Genomic DNA, 17,599 nt, shown 5'->3' on the forward strand with positions numbered 1-17,599 from the left:
TTCCTCGGTATCAACAGTACCTCCTAATTTTGTACCATCCACAAACTTACTAATCATGCCTTGTACATTCACATCCAGATCATTTTTGTATATAACAAATAGCTTGAGGGTAAATCCACAGAAGAGCAGTGGGAGATGTTCCAAAAGGCATTTGGAGTGAGGTGGGGCATGTACAGCCCTAACCTATTCCCTTTAGGGTGAAATGTACGAGCAACGAACCGTGGGAACCATGGATGCTTATGAATATTCAGGACTGAAAAGGAAATATAATGGTACAAAGGTAGAAAAATAACAAAGACATTAGAGAAGTATGGAAAGTACAGGAGGGAGCTCAAGAAAGCATTTAGGTAAGCAGAGTGAGCACGAAAAAATGCTAAGATAATAAAATGTGAGGCTGGATGAACACAGCAGGCCAAGCAGCATCTCAGGAGCACAAAAGCTGACGTTTCGGGCCTAGACCCTTCATCAGAGAGGGGGATGGGGAGAGGGAGCTGGAATAAATAGGGAGAGAGGGGGAGGCGGACCGAAGATGGAGAGTAAAGAAGATAGGAGGAGAGAGTATAGGTGGGGAGGTAGGGAGGGGATAGGTCAGTCCAGGGAAGACGGACAGGTCAGGGTGGTGGGATGAGGTTAGTAGGTAGCTGGGGGTGCGGCTTGGTGTGGGAGGAAGGGATGGGTGAGAGGAAGAACCGGTTAGGGAGGCAGGGACAGGTTGGACTGGTTTTGGGATGCAGTGGGTGGGGGGGAAGAGCTGGGCTGGTTGTGTGGTGCAGTGGGGGGAGGGGACGAAACCAGCCTAGTTCGTCCCCTCCCCCCACTGCACCACACAACCAGCCCAGCTCTTCCCCCCCCCACCCACTGCATCCCAAAACCAGTCCAACCTGTCCCTGCCTCCCTAACCGGTTCTTCCTCTCACCCATCCCTTCCTCCCACACCAAGCCGCACCCCCAGCTACCTACTAACCTCATCCCACATCCTTGACCTGTCCGTCTTCCCTGGACTGACCTATCCCCTCCCTATCTCCCCACCTGTACTCTCTCCACCTATCTTCTTTACTCTCCATCTTCGGTCCGCCTCCCCCTCTCTCCCTATTTATTCCAGCTCCCTCTCCCCATCCCCCTCTCTGATGAAGGGTCTAGGCCCGAAACGTCAGCTTTTGTGCTCCTGAGATGCTGCTTGGCCTGCTGTGTTCATCCAGCCTCTCATTTTATTATCTTGGAATTCTCCAGCATCTGCAGTTCCCATTATCTCTGATACGAAAAAATGCTAGTGGGCAAGATTAAGGAGAACCCAAGATATTCTACAAGTATATCCACGGGAAGAGAATAACCAGGGAAAGAGCAGGGCCTATTAGGGACCAAGGGGGCAATATGTACAAGATGCTAGAGGACATTGCACAGCGTTAAATGAGTATTTTCATCTGTCTTTACTTGGGAGGAAGAAATTGCAAACGTAAAATCAAGATGGACTGTGAAGTTCTTGAGTGAATTGATACAAGAAGCAAGGAGGTGTTGAATGTTTTGGCAGATTAAAAAGTGGACAAATTGCCAAATCTAGATGAGTTGTATCCCCAGGCTGCTGTGTGAGATTAGCCAGGAAATTGCAATGGCCCTGACCCAAGCTTTAAAATGTCTCTGGCCACAGGGAAGTGCAGAGAACTGGAGTGCAGCTCATGTGGTTCTACTTTAAAAGGGTGGCATAAATAGATCATGGCACTTTAGACCAATGAGTCTAACATTCAGTGGTAGGGAAATTATTGATGAAAAAAATTAAAATCCATTTAGAGAGATATTGTTTGATCAGGGCTAGTCAGGGATAATGGTTTTGTCAAAGAGAGGGAATGTCTAACAAATCAAGGTGATATTTTTCAGGGAGGTGACCAAGTGCATAGCCTGGTCTACAGTAATCAGAGAGTTAGAAAACTTACTGGGGTGAGTATGAAGAGAAATTGTCTTCCTCTATTGTTTTAAAATGGACATTCTAAATTGTGTAGAATCTTCAGGAATGTTTCTTTTACTATGTGTATACATTTATGAGGTGCAACTGTGGTACATTTATTAGGGACAAATGTAGCTCCTGTACTGCACACTTCACAGAATCATAGAATCGCCAGAGTGTGGAAATAGGCCATTCAGCCCAGCAAGCCCACACTGATCCTCTGAAGACCATCCCACCCAGACCCATTCCCCTACGCAATCCCTACATTTCCTGTGGCTAATGCATCCAACCTACACCTTCCTAGAAGCCACTTCACTGAACTTGCACATCTTTGGACTGTGGGATAAAACTGGAGCACCCAGAGGAAACCTGGCACCCGGCTTCAATTCCAGCCTCTGGTGACTGTCTGTGCGGAGTTTGCACGTTCTCCCCATGTCTGTGGGAGTTTCCTCCGGGTGCTCCGGTTTCCTCCCACAGTCCAAAGATGTGCAGGTTAGGTAGATTAGCTATGCTAAATTGTCTGTAATATGTAGGGATATGTGGATATGGGGGAATTAGTCAGGATAAATAGGTGGCTGCAGGAATAGAATGGGAGCTGGGATCAAAGTGAACTGCCCTTCAGAGGTTCAGTACAGACTTGGCAGGCTGAATGGCCTTTCTTTGCACTGTAGGGATTCTGTGTGCAGGCAGTCAGGATTAGTATAGAACTGCATTGCGGTCATCACAGACATGGTGGGCAGGAGGACCTGTTCCTGTGCTGAACTGTTCTATGTTCCACCATCTATGAGAAAAGGTTTCAAAGACTTTAAACACTCTGAGAAAATAAAAATCTCTCCTCATGTTTTGGATGGGCAAACATCTGTTTTTTAACAGTGGTCCCTCATTCTGGAATCTCCCATAAAAATATCCTCTCTCCATCAACACCTCTCAGGATCTCTCATGTTTCATTTGAGTCACCTCTGACTGTTCTAGACTCTATTGGATAAAAGCACGATATCACAAATATCCGGATAGTGATCCACTCTCAAAATTACTGTCAGTGCTGGTGATAGATCTTTTAAATTACTGTCCAGGTAGTGATCCATTCTGTTAATTCTCTGTCCATTTAGCTATCCATTCTGTTAGTTTATTGTCCAGTAGTGATCTGCTCTGTTCATTCTCTGTCCAGGTGGTGATCCAGTGTGTTCATTATCTGTCTGAGTAGTGATCCACTCTATTCGTTCTGTAAATGATTGTGATCCACTCTGTTAATTCTCTGCTTGGGCTGTGGAGCTTAACCCACGTTGAATGCAGCAGCAAAATCTGAGGGAATGATTGAATGAAATCACTGGGTCCATTGGGCACATGTTGACTGATGTTGTCTTGAGGTGTGCTGTGAAGTCTCACAGGACCAGAGGGTTGCTCCCTCAATAGAGAGCGACAACGGGTGGTAGGGTGACCACACTCCAGGCGAGGACAGAGGTCGAGAAGGTGGTAATGGTAACCTCAGCCGGTGCAGGAACTGAACGTTTGCTGTTGGCATCAGTCTGCATCGTAAACCAGCCATCCAGCCAAGTGAGCTAATCGGCCCCCAGTGCCAGTTCAGCCCAACCCAGAAATCACCACCAAGTCAACATGATATTGAGAAAGAAGCAAACCAGGAAGCTGTGAAGATTTTAAAGCTGTTCTCTAACAGCAAAGGGTTATATTTAAGAAAGACTTGTTAGACCTTGATGCTTTGACCTTTAAAAGAGTTGCCTTTACATAAACTTCCTTTTATGTTTTATATGATTTAATGTGGCTCATTCAAGGCTGTGGAGTAAGGATAGAATTAAGGGACAGGGAGATAGGTCATGTTGTGAAACAGTGATCAGCACGTGGACAGGAGGTGAGAGCCTCAAGGATTCACAAACTCAGAGGTTAAAGGTTTTAAAATGATAAAGTGGTTTGATTGTTGGGGAAATGATTTCCTCTCTCAAAGGCATCACAAAGAAAAAGGCCCCACTGTCAAATTAAATGACATTGCCGTTCAGGAGTATAATCATGAGGCATTTCTTCTCACACAACCTAGTGGAAATCTGGTGCTCTGTTCCCACAAGGGGCTGTGCATGTTGGAAACAAAGAAACAGGAGTAGGCCATTCAGCCCATCAAGTCTGCTCCATCCCTATCCAAATGGATCATGGCTGATCAGAGCCATTTACCACCCGGGCGGGGTTCAAATAAAATTATGAAGATCAAGACTGATGCATTTTAATGAGGTACGGATATCAAGAGATGTTTATTCAAGGTTGATAAATAGCATTAATTAACCACAATCTAATTGAATCACAGAGCAGGCTTGAGGGCAAAATTGCCAGCTCATGTTGACTGGGATCTGTCCAGCAAGTGCCTTACAATTAATTTCTGCTTTTTCTTGAACCAGGTTGCTTGGAATGACAGCTGTGATCAAAACCAATATGTCAGCGCCGTGGTGCCTGATGACCCATCATGGACTGCACTGGCCTGTCATTCTGAACCCCATCGTACTCCTGGTTCTGTACTACACCATGGCAACTATCATTCGGCAACTGTTTCTCAGTGAGACCAGGGTAAGGAATGCTTTTAGCTGTGTGAGATTTGCTGGCAATGCATCTTCATTCCCCTCACCACCATGTGAGCACATTGCCTTCACCAGATATTGCTTTTCAAATCTGTATTGAGCAGTAATGGTGCCTCAAATGGCTTCTGCTATTGATGGATTCAGAGTACAAATGATTTATTTTTGGCTCCTTTGTAGTTACTGGAGTTACAGCAAATATAATGGTCCATGAAGGGACTTTGCTTCAAAGTTTCTCAGAGCAATTTATTGCTGACAGTTCTCAATTTTCTCATCTGTCTTTCCTGAGAGAGTTGAGTCTTCCAGCAGTTCTGAGGAAACATTTTACTTGGGTTGGTGGGAGTGGAGGTGAGGAATCTTCAGCCTAGGAAAGACTTCAGCATTTAAACACTTGCTGGGCTGACCCTTGGTAGAAGTTGTGCAACAAGATTTGGTGAAATTACTCCATGTTCCTTTGGACTGCTCCCCCAATGTTTTAACTGGTGTGATGCAGAACAATATTCAAAGGCGTTCCGGCCAACCCCATTGCCCACTTATCCCAGGGGCAGTCTGTCCAACTGTGCTGCTTCCTTGCTCAGATTAATAAAGAACATACTAACAATACTGGGGCACAACTATTAATCAGATCAAGAAGCACTTATGATTGTTATGGCTTTGCAGATTGTAATTTTGTCAAGAAAACCTCTTCAAAGCTTTCCAAGTTGTATTGTCAATAGTGTTGCACTGTTGCCTTTCCATTAACAGAGCAGAAGAGGCAGTACGCTGTAATTAAATGTTCGTTGTTAACACAGGGTTTCTGCGTGATTGTCCTTTTGCTTGACAGACTGATCTTCCAGAGGTGGAAGTTTACACTGCAGAAAGCTCGTCAGAACAGATCAATGTAGAAGCCAACCTACAGATTGTTGAAAGTGATGGTGACAAGGTAGAACAAACTAGTAATTCGATCTCAGTCAGAATAATAGTAATGCCTCAAAGGAAGTGGGCCTGAACTTATCTCTCCCTCCTCTCTCTCCCTCTCTCTGTCTGGGGTCTGACGTCTCTCAGAGTCATACGGAATAGTAAAACATTCTTCTGCCCCACAACAAGCCCAGAGCCACCTTCCTCCCTACCATGTAAACACTAATCCCAACAATTTTCTACAGCTTCCTCTGAGTAACAGCAGAGTATTTCAACAAAGTGGATTTGGAGATATTTGTGTCTCTAACTATGACCTATGATATCTGTCCTGTCACACAAGGAGAATCCACATTGAATGGTTCCAGTTCACTGAAATCTACATTCCACTGGCTACCTAACCAGGCCACGCTGGACTGGACTGGAGCAGACCGGCAACTACCATGGCAACTGCAGAGCCCAGGCCCTTGGCTGACCTCCAGCACAACACCCTACGTGAGGGGGAAACAGTAGAATCCTGCCTCACCTACCCCAAATACTTGATCAATCACTTTTTGGTGTAACAGTCAGAAATAGTGTCTCGTTGTATTCTGGCTTTCTGAGATTGTGTCTGAGCACAGCAGCTATTGACTAACCCAGTAATTGTCTGTATGTGGTGCAGTTGACTGATGCCTTGTATTTACCACAGGGGAACAATAACTGTCTGCCAGTCCAGATGTACAGCTCCCCAGAGTACACTCTGCAGTCCTCCAGTGCTGGTAAGATTCCTAACACGAGACAAAATGTGGATAAGTGACAGGAAATGTCGTGGATGATGGTTAGTCATTGGTATCTACTTTGAGACCAAGGGTAGCACCAGGATTTCTTGGAGGGTGAGATACAAGCAGTGTGCTTATCCCATGGCATTTCGCTCGGACAGGGCACAGGATCCTCCGCTGGATTAGACCCTGAGTTTTTGTCCAAGTCAGCTCTGAGATCGGAATAGAGCCCGGGATATGGCGGGACATAGCTGCTACACAGACACGTTATCTCATAAATTATTTGTGTTCAGCTGATTCTTATTTATAAAGATTGGAATCCAAACCTTTTGCATTCATGCATGTCACTGCATTCATTTACCTTCGATTAACATGAAGTGGCAATATCCATGGAACTCGCACTATGTCAGTGTCTGAGTTAACACAACAATACCCATGCTCGTGTTAGGGTGAGTTTCCTGACTCACTGTGTGCTCGTAGCTTCTCGAAGCAGTACAGCTCTCTGATGGCTTGGGACTGGCATCAATGACCCTGGCAACTCTCTGCTCTCTTGATACTCCACATATATTACAGATGAAGGGCATTCCCTCACACAATAACAACATGAACCAAAGAACCATGGACACTGAAGATCTGAAGCACAAGCAGAAACTTTTGGAGAAACTCAGCTGGTCTGACTCGATGGGCCAAATGGCCTGCTTCCACACTCTAGGGGTTCTATGATTCCACAATGCCAGCTGATATGTATGAGCATTGGACATCTGGGAATTACGCCTTTATTTCAATCAAGTGTGCTGGCATCGGCTGTTGCTGTAGCTGAGAGAGTGGAACATGGAACCCTGACACTAGCACTACGTACAAATCAGGAACAGGAGTAGGTATTCAGCCCTTCGAACCTGTTCCACCATTCAATATGATTGTGGCGAATGCGGTTTTATCCTCAACTCTACATTCCTGTGTATCCCCAATAATCTTTAATCCCCTTCGTCATCGAGAATCTACTTACCTCCGCCTTCAAAATATTTCAAGATTCTGCATCCACTGCCTTTTGAGCAAGGGAATTCCACAGACACTCAATGCTGTGAGTGAAAAAGTTGTTTTCCTCCTCTCCCTGACTCCGAGTTCTAGATTCTCCCACTTGAGGGGAAAAACTTCCTACATCCACACAGTCAAGCCCTGTCAGGATCTTTATGTATTTCAATTAAATCACCTTGGACTTTTCCAAACTTGAGAGGATACAGGCCAAGCCTGTCTAGCCTTTCCTTGTAAAAAAAAATACACCCATTCCAGATATTAGTCTGTGTTTCTATAAATGCAGCACTTGGGGCGAATGGGATCAAAAGTTATGGGGAGAAAGAAGGATTAGGCTATTGAGTTGGACAATCAGCCACGATCGTGATCAATGGCAGAGCAGGCTTAAAGGGCCGATTGGCATTCTCCTGCTCTGATCTTCTGTGTTTCTATATTAAACCTTCTCTGAACTACTTCCAATGCATTAACATCCTTCCTTAAGTATGGTGTCCAACCCTGTATGCAGTACTCCACATACAGTTTCATGAATGCTCTGTGTCACTGAAGCATAATCTGCTTAAATAAGAGATAACAAGGTGTAGAGCTGGATGAACACAGCAGGCGAAGCGGCATCAGAGGAGCAGGAGGGCTGACGTTTCGGGCCTCTCGTATTCAATTTCCCTCACAATAAAGCTTAAAATTCTGTTTGCTTCCCTCAGGTTTTGATGTTTTTAATGTTGATTAATGAACAGTGACAGTGACCATGGAAACCTCATGATGTTGACTTCTATCTGGGTGACAGGAAGGCAGGTTTTCATTTTATAGCCAACTTGTCTTTGAGCCAATCCACCATTACAGATGGTGTGATGGTGCTTGGAAAATTCTGGAAGTTTTATTATTATTCTCTTCTAAATGACTGCCATTTGGCTTGGGACTAGGCACCTGCCTGTTCCAATCAGAATGATCCAGGGAGAGACCAATGAAATTTTGAGGCAAATTTGGGAATATCAACCACCAAAACCCCTCAACCATATGGGGCCTGCTGATGATCTGTGAAATGGTTATTAAAGGGCCATTGTAACCAGCCCTGAGAACAGCCAGTGATCACTACCTACCCCCTCCCAGGGTACTGCAGAGACCCTGGGCTCCTCCCCTCAACAGTGAGCATTAGACCAGAGCTTTGTACTCAACCAAGAACACGGAATAAGAGGTCTCCCTCAAAGGTGTTTCAGGGCTCACACCAAGGATCTCAGCCTTGTTAGGTAATGCCACACACGGTGTGCCTTCAAATGGCCTCAAATTGTTTCCACTACTGTGAATGACACTGGGATATGTGACAAGCTGCAGTAGAGATGCTGATGTGAGGGACGACAGACCACTTGAAACCTGAAATAAAATATTTGAAACTGTTGTTAAGTAGCCTAATAGGATTCTTCAGTTCATAAATAAAGGCATAAGGTATAAAAGCAAGGAAGTGATGCTATGTCTCTACAAATGAATGGTTAGACCATATTTGGAGAATTGTATTCAGCTCTGGGCACCTTACTTAAATAAGGATGTTAAAACCCTGCAGAGAATTCAACAGATTTACTAGAATGATGCCGGAAATGAAAGATTTTAGATACAAGGAAAGATTAGAGAGATTGGGCTTATTCTCCTTGGAGTAGAGAAGATTAAGAGGTGACCTCAATGAAGCATTCAAAATTATGAGCAATTTTAAAGAATATTCTATTTCCCCTAGTTAGTATGTCAGTAACTAGGGGTCACAATTTCAAGATTGTCAGCAAGAGAGCCAGGAGTGAGATGAGGAGAAACTTCTTTACTGAGAGAGTTGTCAGGATTTGCAACACGCTTCCTGGGAAAGTGTTGGAGGTGGCTTCCAGAGGAGGTATCAGAACGAGAGCTGGATATATTTCTGAAAGGAATGAAGTTAGAGGACTAGGGGTAGGACTGGAGAATGGGACTAGCTGGATGTTAATCCTTCAGACATTTCATCTGCCCTTCACATTCAGATGCCCATGGCCCTCTGTACATTCCCAGCATTTTCTACTTTCATTTTCAATGAAGCAAATTTAGTGATCGAAAGAAAAGATCTTTTACCCTACAAAGGGGGAGAATGTGCTTTGGCACATTGTCTTTTCCATCAGAATCTAACTCTCTGAGCATCAACTTTCTTTGAAATATTAACCCTCCCTGTAATATATTAATCCCCTTTCTGGCATATTAGTATTTCATCTGAAATATTAACCCTACCTCTAAAATATTATTCCTGCCTCTGATATATTAATCCTCTCTCTGAAATATTGACCCTCTCTCTGACTTATTGACCTTTTATCTCATATATTAACCATTCTGCCAAACGTACCAAACCTTCAATCTTGGAATTTTGAATGTCTTTAATGCACATTCTCTTTTGCTGGAATGATGCATTATTCCAAATATTTCTCATTCTAAATACATGAAATAGGCTTGATACACCTGTACTTCCATGACCATAAGTTCACGTACTCGTTTGGTGGTAGGGAACTTGCATATTGCTGGAAAAAGAGACGCACTGTTGAAGATCTTCATCCAGCTGTCATCAGGACAATTTGCAAGAATACCAAATCCCAAAGGAAATAACAGTTTATGCTGCAAAATAAGACTATATGGTGGGGAAGTAGACTCTGATTGGTAGAGGTGCTGCCATGGAAAATGCACCAGGGAACATTCCACTATCAAGTTTTTGTTTAAATTCAATTCTGGTAAATCCAACGCTGGTCAAGTCATTGCCATGGAGAATGCATGAGCAAATGTCTGTCATCCAACCTTTCTGTTTAGTTGAAAAAAGCATAATATTTGGACATGAGATAATGGGAACTGCAGATGCTGGAGAATTCCAAGATAATCTCTGATGAAGGGTCCAGGCCTGAAACGTCAGCTTTTGTGCTCCTGAGATGCTGCTTGGCCTGCTGTGTTCATCCAGCCTCACATTTTATTATCTTAATATTTGGACATGTTCTTTCTGTTTGCAAAGGATGGGGTCCTGTTTTTGAACATATGTTGCTTCTAGCAGGTGTAAGTGAGCCACATTGTGAGCCAGGTGGATAACCCTTAAATTGGTTGTTAGTGTAATTCTCGGCATAATCAGGTCTGTTTAGCAAGTGGTACATTCTTATGTTTTGCTTAACACAGAGTCATAGAATCACATAACGTGAAAATAAACCTTTTGCCCAACTTGTCCATGCTGATCAGGTTTCTCAAGCTAAGCCAGCCCCATTTGCCTGCATAACAAAGTGTGGAGCTGGATGAACACAGTAGGCCAAGCAGCATCTTAGGAGCACAAAAGCTTTTGCCTGCATTTGGCTCACATCCCTCTAAACCTTTCCTATCCATGTACCTGTCCAAGCATCTTTTAAATTCTGTAACCGTACCTGCCTGTCCCTCTTCCTCTGGCAGCTTGTTCCATATTCGCACTGCCCTCTTTGCGAAAATGTTGCCCCTCAGGTCCTTTTTAAATCTTTCCCTTCTCACCTTAAAAATATGCCCTCTAGTCTTGAAATAGCCCACCCTCAGGAAATGACACCTGCTCTGCACCTTATCTATGCCCCTTAGTGGTCTGAGCATTGAAGGCAAGCATGCCAAATGCCGCCTTCAGTACCCTGTCTGCATGTGATGCAAATTTCCAGGAACTGTGAACCTTAACCCCTAGGCCGTTTGATAACAGTCTCCAGGCCCTACTATTAACTGTGCAAGAATAAAGTAGAATTCCTGCAGTATAGAAACAGGCCACTCAGCCCAACAAGTCCACACCAATTCTCCGAAGAGCATCCCAGCCAGATCCCTGTAATCCTGCATTTCCCATGGCTAATCCACCTAACCTGCACGTGTTTGGACTGAGAGGAAAGCAAAGCATTCAGTGGAAATCCATGCAGGCACCGGGAGAATAAGCAAACTCCACATAGATAGTTGTCCGAGGCTGGAATTGAACCGGGGTCCCTAGCTAACCACTGAGCCACCGTGCCATATGCAACATATGTATCTAAATTAAACTCCATCTGGAATTCCTCAGCCCCATTGGCCCAATTGATCAAGATCCCTTTGTAATCTTAGGTAACCTTCTTCACTACCTACTATACAACCAAGTCTGGTAAATGACAAACAGTGGACCCAGCACTGATCCTTGTAGCACACCACATTTCACAGGCCTCCAATACAAAAAAGAAACAACCCTCTACCACCACCCTCCGTCTCCTACCTTACAGCCAATTTTGTGTCCAAATGGCTCGCTCTCTCTGGATCCCATGTGATCTAACCTTACTAGCAAGTGCACCATGTAGAAACTTGTCAAAGGCCTCACTAAAGTCCATGTAAACAATGCCTACCTTCTTGGCCACATCCTCAAAGTATGTGAAACACAATTTACTCCACACAAATCCATGCAAACAGTACCTGCCTTCGAATGCATGTAGATCCTGTGTCTCAAGATCCTCTCCAACAACTTAAGCACTGCTGATGTATTCTCAGTTCGCCTGATCCATGCCCCAATGAAGTCTGATTATTTAATTTCTTTGATAAGGTCTTTTCTTTTGCTACCTTTTCTGTAGAGCAAACTTTCAGCTTATTGGTTGCCAGCCTCAATTATTAACAATTTGGGTCAGTACTTTTGTTATTCTCTGCATCTTTGCATTGGTGTTTGGAGTCTTTCAGAACTGTACTTATCTCTCTATTATCTTGCTTCCCCTGCAGAAACCTTCACAGGGATGGAAATAAAAGATGATGCATCTGGGAACCCACCCAGCAGCGTGATGATCATTGGCCACTTCATAATGCAGCAGAGTTACATCTGTGCACTCATATTCATGATGGTAAAGGTGGAAGCATGATTTCCTTTTCAATCTTTGCTGATGTTACTTTTATGATGCCATTGAGGGCTGGAGAATAAACCTCAAGTGAGACAATTGCACATGGCATCAAAAAGAAACTTTTAATTTGATGCCTGGCTTTGGGGAAACACATTCTGCACACATCACTTTTATATGTTTCTCCAATAGTAATAAAATATCTTCATTAAGATGGTTGTGTGAGATCTCAGAATCTTGTCCTACTGTAAACACCCTGGATTCAATTGCAAGGACTGTTTTCGTCACAAGGCCTGAATATGAATGTAAATATTCATGTTTTCACTTATTCTTACAGTTGAAAGATTTTCAATGATTTTCTGCAAAGAGTTTTGGGGCTTTGGAGACAAATCAAAAAAGAGTGTGATGTCAGGAGCCTTAGTATCTTCAAATATTTCTACTCAACTTTCGATGCAGAGATAGTTTAGAAACTTATCAGTAATTCCATTTCTGTGTAGATCTGGAGCATTACTTACATCAGCTGGATGACTTTTGTCCTTTTGATCTGGTCCTGTGTGATCTGGATGTTACGCGACCGTCAGCGATGGGCAAAACTGAGCTCCCCTCTTCTGACAGTTTATGGGAACTTGCTGTTAACTCAACAGTTCATTACAGGCTTAGAGCTGAGTGAGGCTGAGCTGTTCCCCGCAGCCTCTAACGCTGTCCTGATCGACTTTGATCTGAAGCATTCAACCACACCGTGCGTTCACCTGGGAGTTAAGGTTCGTATGCAGCGTGACAAACTTTAATTGTGTTCAGTGATTTTAAACAGTGATTTTAAACAGTTGTAACAGTGGGACGTGAATGGAGTTAAGTAAGATATGCCAGAGATCCAATGATGTGGTTCACGAAATCATGGAATCCCTACAGTGTGGAAGCAGGTTGCTCGCCTTCAAGTCCACACCGACCCTCCAAACAGCATACCACCCAGACCCATTCACCTACCCTTTCCCTTTAACCCTGCATTTCTTGCACCTAACCTGCACGTCCCTGGTTTATTGGGAGATGTTTGGTGTGGGACTGGGAGAGTGTCAGTGGGAACAATGTCAGAGGTGAAGATTTAATCAATAATAAACACAGAATATGTGATTGACACAGTTCTTCAAACAGGTTAAATAAAAACAATGAAGACCACAGAGGTTGGATAGATGTTAGATTATGTAAAATGTACAGCACAGATGCAGGGTGGTCATCCTAATTAGTTTCTGGGACTGCGTGAAACGCAATTCTACAATATTCCAAGGACTGAAAGTCGTCTTTTCGTCAGATACATTGCAATTAATTTAACACATGCCACCTGGCCAGGATTGAACATAAGTCTTTGTCCAGAAATTTCCTCAAATCCTATTCTCACTTGTCTGGCATCACTTTGAGAGCAACATGGATTCCATCACATAAATTTGAGATCTGAGAAATTTCCCAGAGAATGATAAACTAAAATGTTGAGAGCAGTTTTGACAGGGTTAACGGGAGAAAGAATTGCTGAGTTATCACTTTGTACAAGGAGGGAATTCAGCCCCTTGGTCTGCACCAGCTCTTCAAATGAACATCTTGACTTTGTTCCAATTTCCTGTGCCATTACCCCATACTTCTGCTCAGTATTTCCACCCAAATAATCATCCAATCCCCTCTTGAATGCCTGCACCACATTTCCAGAAGGTGCATTCCAGACCCTAACTACTCACTGTATGAAAAATTATTTTTTTACTCATATTTATGTTTTGTCTTTTGTAAGTCAGCTTAAATCTGTGCCCACTCATTTTTGATCCTTTTATGAGAGGGGACAAGTTGCTCTCTGTCTACTTTGTCCAGACCCCTCATGATGTTGGAAGCTATCTATAAGATCACTTCTGAGTGTTCTTCTTTTCAAGGAGAACAACTCCAGCTTCTCCAATCTATCCCCATAACTGAACTTTCTCATTCCTGACAACATTGTTTAAAATCACTTCTGCACACTCCCCAGAGCATTCCCATTTTTCTTATAACATGGTGCCCACAATTGTACATAATATTCCAGCGGAGGTCTAACAAGTGTCTTATACAAGTTCAACATCACCTTCCTGCTCTTGTATTCTATGCCCCTATTAAAGCTGAGAACACACTATGCTTTATTTACTGTTCTCTATCTGTCCTGCACCATCAATGATCTGTGCATATGGACACCCAGGTCTTTCTGTTTCGGCACCCCCTTTAGGATTGTATCCTCTATTTTAAATTGCCAGCCATTGGGAGTCAGTTGCCAGTATCAGTGTGCATGAGGACATGTCCCATTTTGCAGGTCTTCTACACTTTCACCTTTTGGATCTTACTGCGTCAGCACTTGATCGAGAAAGAGGAAGTGAGAAAAAGAACGCAGGTATCACTCAGTGAGATCAACATTCAGGGGACAGGTGAGAAAACTTCCCCTTTCCCTCTGTGGCCAGAAACATGGTCAGTGATTGGTTAATGAATTCTTGACTGTTAACTCTATTTTTTTTGGATGAACTAGACAGGGTTTCTTGATGAAATGGAGAGTGTGGTTCTGTGGTAATAATGCTTTAACAAAGTTATCCTTATCCAGCTGCACTCTTTAATCCAATTTAGAATCTATCAGGGCAAAAGGAGGCCATTCAACCCGTAGTTTGTGTGCTAGCTCTTTGAAGTTAATCGCACCACTCTGCTCTGTCCTCATAGCCTTGTAAATGTTCTCTCTTCAAGTATTGTATCCAGTTTGCTTTCCAAAGTTGAATGGTTCCCATCATGCCTTCAGACTTGTTCAGCCATCGTAACTTGTATCCTGACAAACATTCTCCTCCAATCCTTCTGATTCTTCTGCCTTTGATCTTAAATCAGTGGAACCAGTCTAATCTTTTCTAACATTACTGTGACATTTGCTGTTCCTGAAAGCAGGACCTGCTGATCCTTTATTAGAAATTATGAGCAGGAGCAGGCCTTTACACTCTTTGAGCCTGAATAGTGTTTCTGGGCTGTTTTCTCAGTGGCATATCATTGCCGTTGCTTTCCACACTCAGGGGCTGGGGTGAGGAGGCAGACCCTGAGTCTACCTCAGTCAGAATGGGAATCAAAAGTGCCCTGTTGACATTATTGTAAGGAATTGTGGAAGTTCAATCGTTGAGCATGCTCAAGACAGATCTCTGGAGAAATGTACATAAGGTGGCCATTGTGGGGATGGCTGTCATGTTTTCTGGTTGCTGTTTTTGAAGCTTGTGAATAAATTTCCCTGTTTTTGACTGCACAGTCCTCCAAGCTCTTCAGTGCAGTGCAGCTTCCACTCACTATAAAGGGTGCTGTTAGTCAGCCCAAACACAGAAGAGTCTCACTGGTACCTACAGCTTCTACAGTGACTCTTTGGTTTGGGATGCCATGTTCCAAGAATATGCCATTCAGCCCATCAGCCTAACTCTGTCCTCAAATTAAATCATGTCTGATCTCAACATCCTTTATATCTGTATCTCTGGATGGTTTTATCGATCCCAGACTTGAAAGTTCTAATTGTCTTTGTTCCAAATTTGAGAACCACAATGAGTGAATTAGTTTCAACTGGAGTGAAATGACCCGTAACAATTAAAATGCTATCTTTCTGTTTGTCTTTCTGGTTGTGTCTACAGAGAGTGCGCAGATGGACGGTACTTTGATGGCGGTTCTTGGTTCTGTGCTGAAGGGATTTTTGATAAAGTATTGGATCTATTTTTGCACAGCCATGTTTATCATTATCAGTTTTCATGGCAGAGTCGTGGTCCATAAAATTCTTTACATCGTGTTGTTTCTCTTCTGTGCGGCGCTGTATCAGGTAGGTTAATGTTCACAGTGTGTATACCAAGCAGATATGAGACATTCACAGCGAGTTTGCACATGCTGTGGTACAGGGATCAGAACTGGGGGCTAATCTCAGATCAATTATTGCATCAAACTCATGCACCACAATATCTGGTGAGAGCACACACAGCAAATAGTTTTGTCATTTATATAAATGATTTGGATGTGAATATAGGAGGTACGGTTAGTAAGTTTGCAGATGACACCAAAACTGGAGGTGTAGTGGACAGCAAAGAAAGTTATCTCATAGTACAACGGGACCTGTTTCCGATGGGCCATTGGGCCAAGGAGTGGCAGATGGAGTTTAATTCAGACAAATGTGGGTGTTGCATTTTGGTAAGGCAAACATAGAAACATAGAAGGTAGGACCTGGAGGAGGCCATTATGCCCTTCGAGCCTGCTGTACCATTCCTCACGATCATGGCTGATCATCCAACTCAATAGCTGAATCCTATTTTTTCTCCCCATAACCTTTGATCCCATTTGTCCCCAGTGTTATATCTAGTCACCTCTTGAATACGTTCAATGTTTTGGCATCGACTACCTCCTGTGGTAAAGAATTCCACATGCTCACCTGTCTTTGGGTGAAGAAATGTCTCCTCATCTCCATCCTAAATCATGCACCCCACTCATACTGTGAGCCCTGGTTCTGGACACACCCACGCTGCATCCACCGTGTCCAGTCCTGTTAGAATTTTATACGTCTCCATGAGATACCCCTTCATTTGTCTGAACTCCAGTGAAGCCAGGGCAGGACTTATACATTTAATGGTAGGGCCCTGGGGAGTGTTGGTAAATGAACAGATCTTGGTGTGCAGGTTCATAGTTACCTGAAAGTGGAGTTGCAGGTAGACAAGATAGTGAAGAAGGCATTTTGTACACTTGCCTTTATTGGTCAGTGCATTGAGTATAGGAGTTGGAATGACGTGTTGCAGCTGAACAGGACATTGGTTAGACCAATTTTGGAATATTGCATTCAGTTCTGGTCTCCCTGCAATAGGAAGGATGTTGTGAAACTTGAAAGGGCTCAGAAAAGATTTACAAAGATGTCAGATAACAAGGTGTGGAGCTGGATGAACACAGCAGGCCAAACAGCATCTTAGGAGCAGGAAGGCTGACGTTTCGGGCCTCGACCCTTCATCAGACAGGCCCAAAATGTCAGCTTTCCTGCTCCTAAGATGCTGCTTGGCCTACTGTGTTCATCCAGCTCTACACCTTATTATCTCGGATTCTCCAGCATCTGCAGTTCATATTATCTCTGATACAAAGATCTTAGCAGTGTTACGGGTATTTGAGCTATAGGGAGAGACTGAATAGGCTGGGGCTATTTTCCCTGGAGCGTTGAAGGCTGAGGGGTGACCTCACAAAGATTTATAAAATTATAAGGGGCATGGATAGGGTGAATAGCCAAGGTCTTTTTCCCAGGGTGGGTGAGTCCAAAACTAGAGGGCATAGGTTTAAGGTAAGAGCAGAAATATTTAAAAGGGATCTGAGGGGCAACTTTTTTACACAGAGGGTGGTGCATGTATGGAACGAGCTGCCAGAGGTAGTGGTGGATGCTGGTACAATTACAACATTTAAATGGCATTGGATGGATATCTGAATAGGAAGACGTTAGAGGGATATGGGCCAAATGCTGGCAAAGGAGACTATGTCAGTTTAGGGTATCTGGTTGACCTGGACAAGTTGGACCAAAGGTTCTGTTCCCACGCTGTATAACCCTGTG

General features: G+C 43.6%; 1 protein-coding gene across 1 annotated transcript in view; it reads left to right on the forward strand.

Annotated features, from left to right (window-relative positions):
• LOC125461205 (piezo-type mechanosensitive ion channel component 2-like) overlaps positions 1 to 17,599 on the forward strand; it is a 205,327-nt gene that overhangs the window by 29,971 nt on the left and 157,757 nt on the right. The window contains exons 9-15 of the mRNA XM_048549712.2: positions 4,341 to 4,506; positions 5,338 to 5,436; positions 6,070 to 6,166; positions 11,906 to 12,024; positions 12,516 to 12,779; positions 14,336 to 14,447; positions 15,666 to 15,847. Coding sequence (XP_048405669.2) covers positions 4,341 to 4,506; positions 5,338 to 5,436; positions 6,070 to 6,166; positions 11,906 to 12,024; positions 12,516 to 12,779; positions 14,336 to 14,447; positions 15,666 to 15,847 — 1,039 coding nt within the window. The remainder of the gene's footprint in view (positions 1 to 4,340; positions 4,507 to 5,337; positions 5,437 to 6,069; positions 6,167 to 11,905; positions 12,025 to 12,515; positions 12,780 to 14,335; positions 14,448 to 15,665; positions 15,848 to 17,599) is intronic.

Source organism: Stegostoma tigrinum, chromosome 19, assembly GCF_030684315.1.
Source record: "Stegostoma tigrinum isolate sSteTig4 chromosome 19, sSteTig4.hap1, whole genome shotgun sequence".
Lineage (NCBI taxonomy): Eukaryota > Metazoa > Chordata > Chondrichthyes > Orectolobiformes > Stegostomatidae > Stegostoma > Stegostoma tigrinum.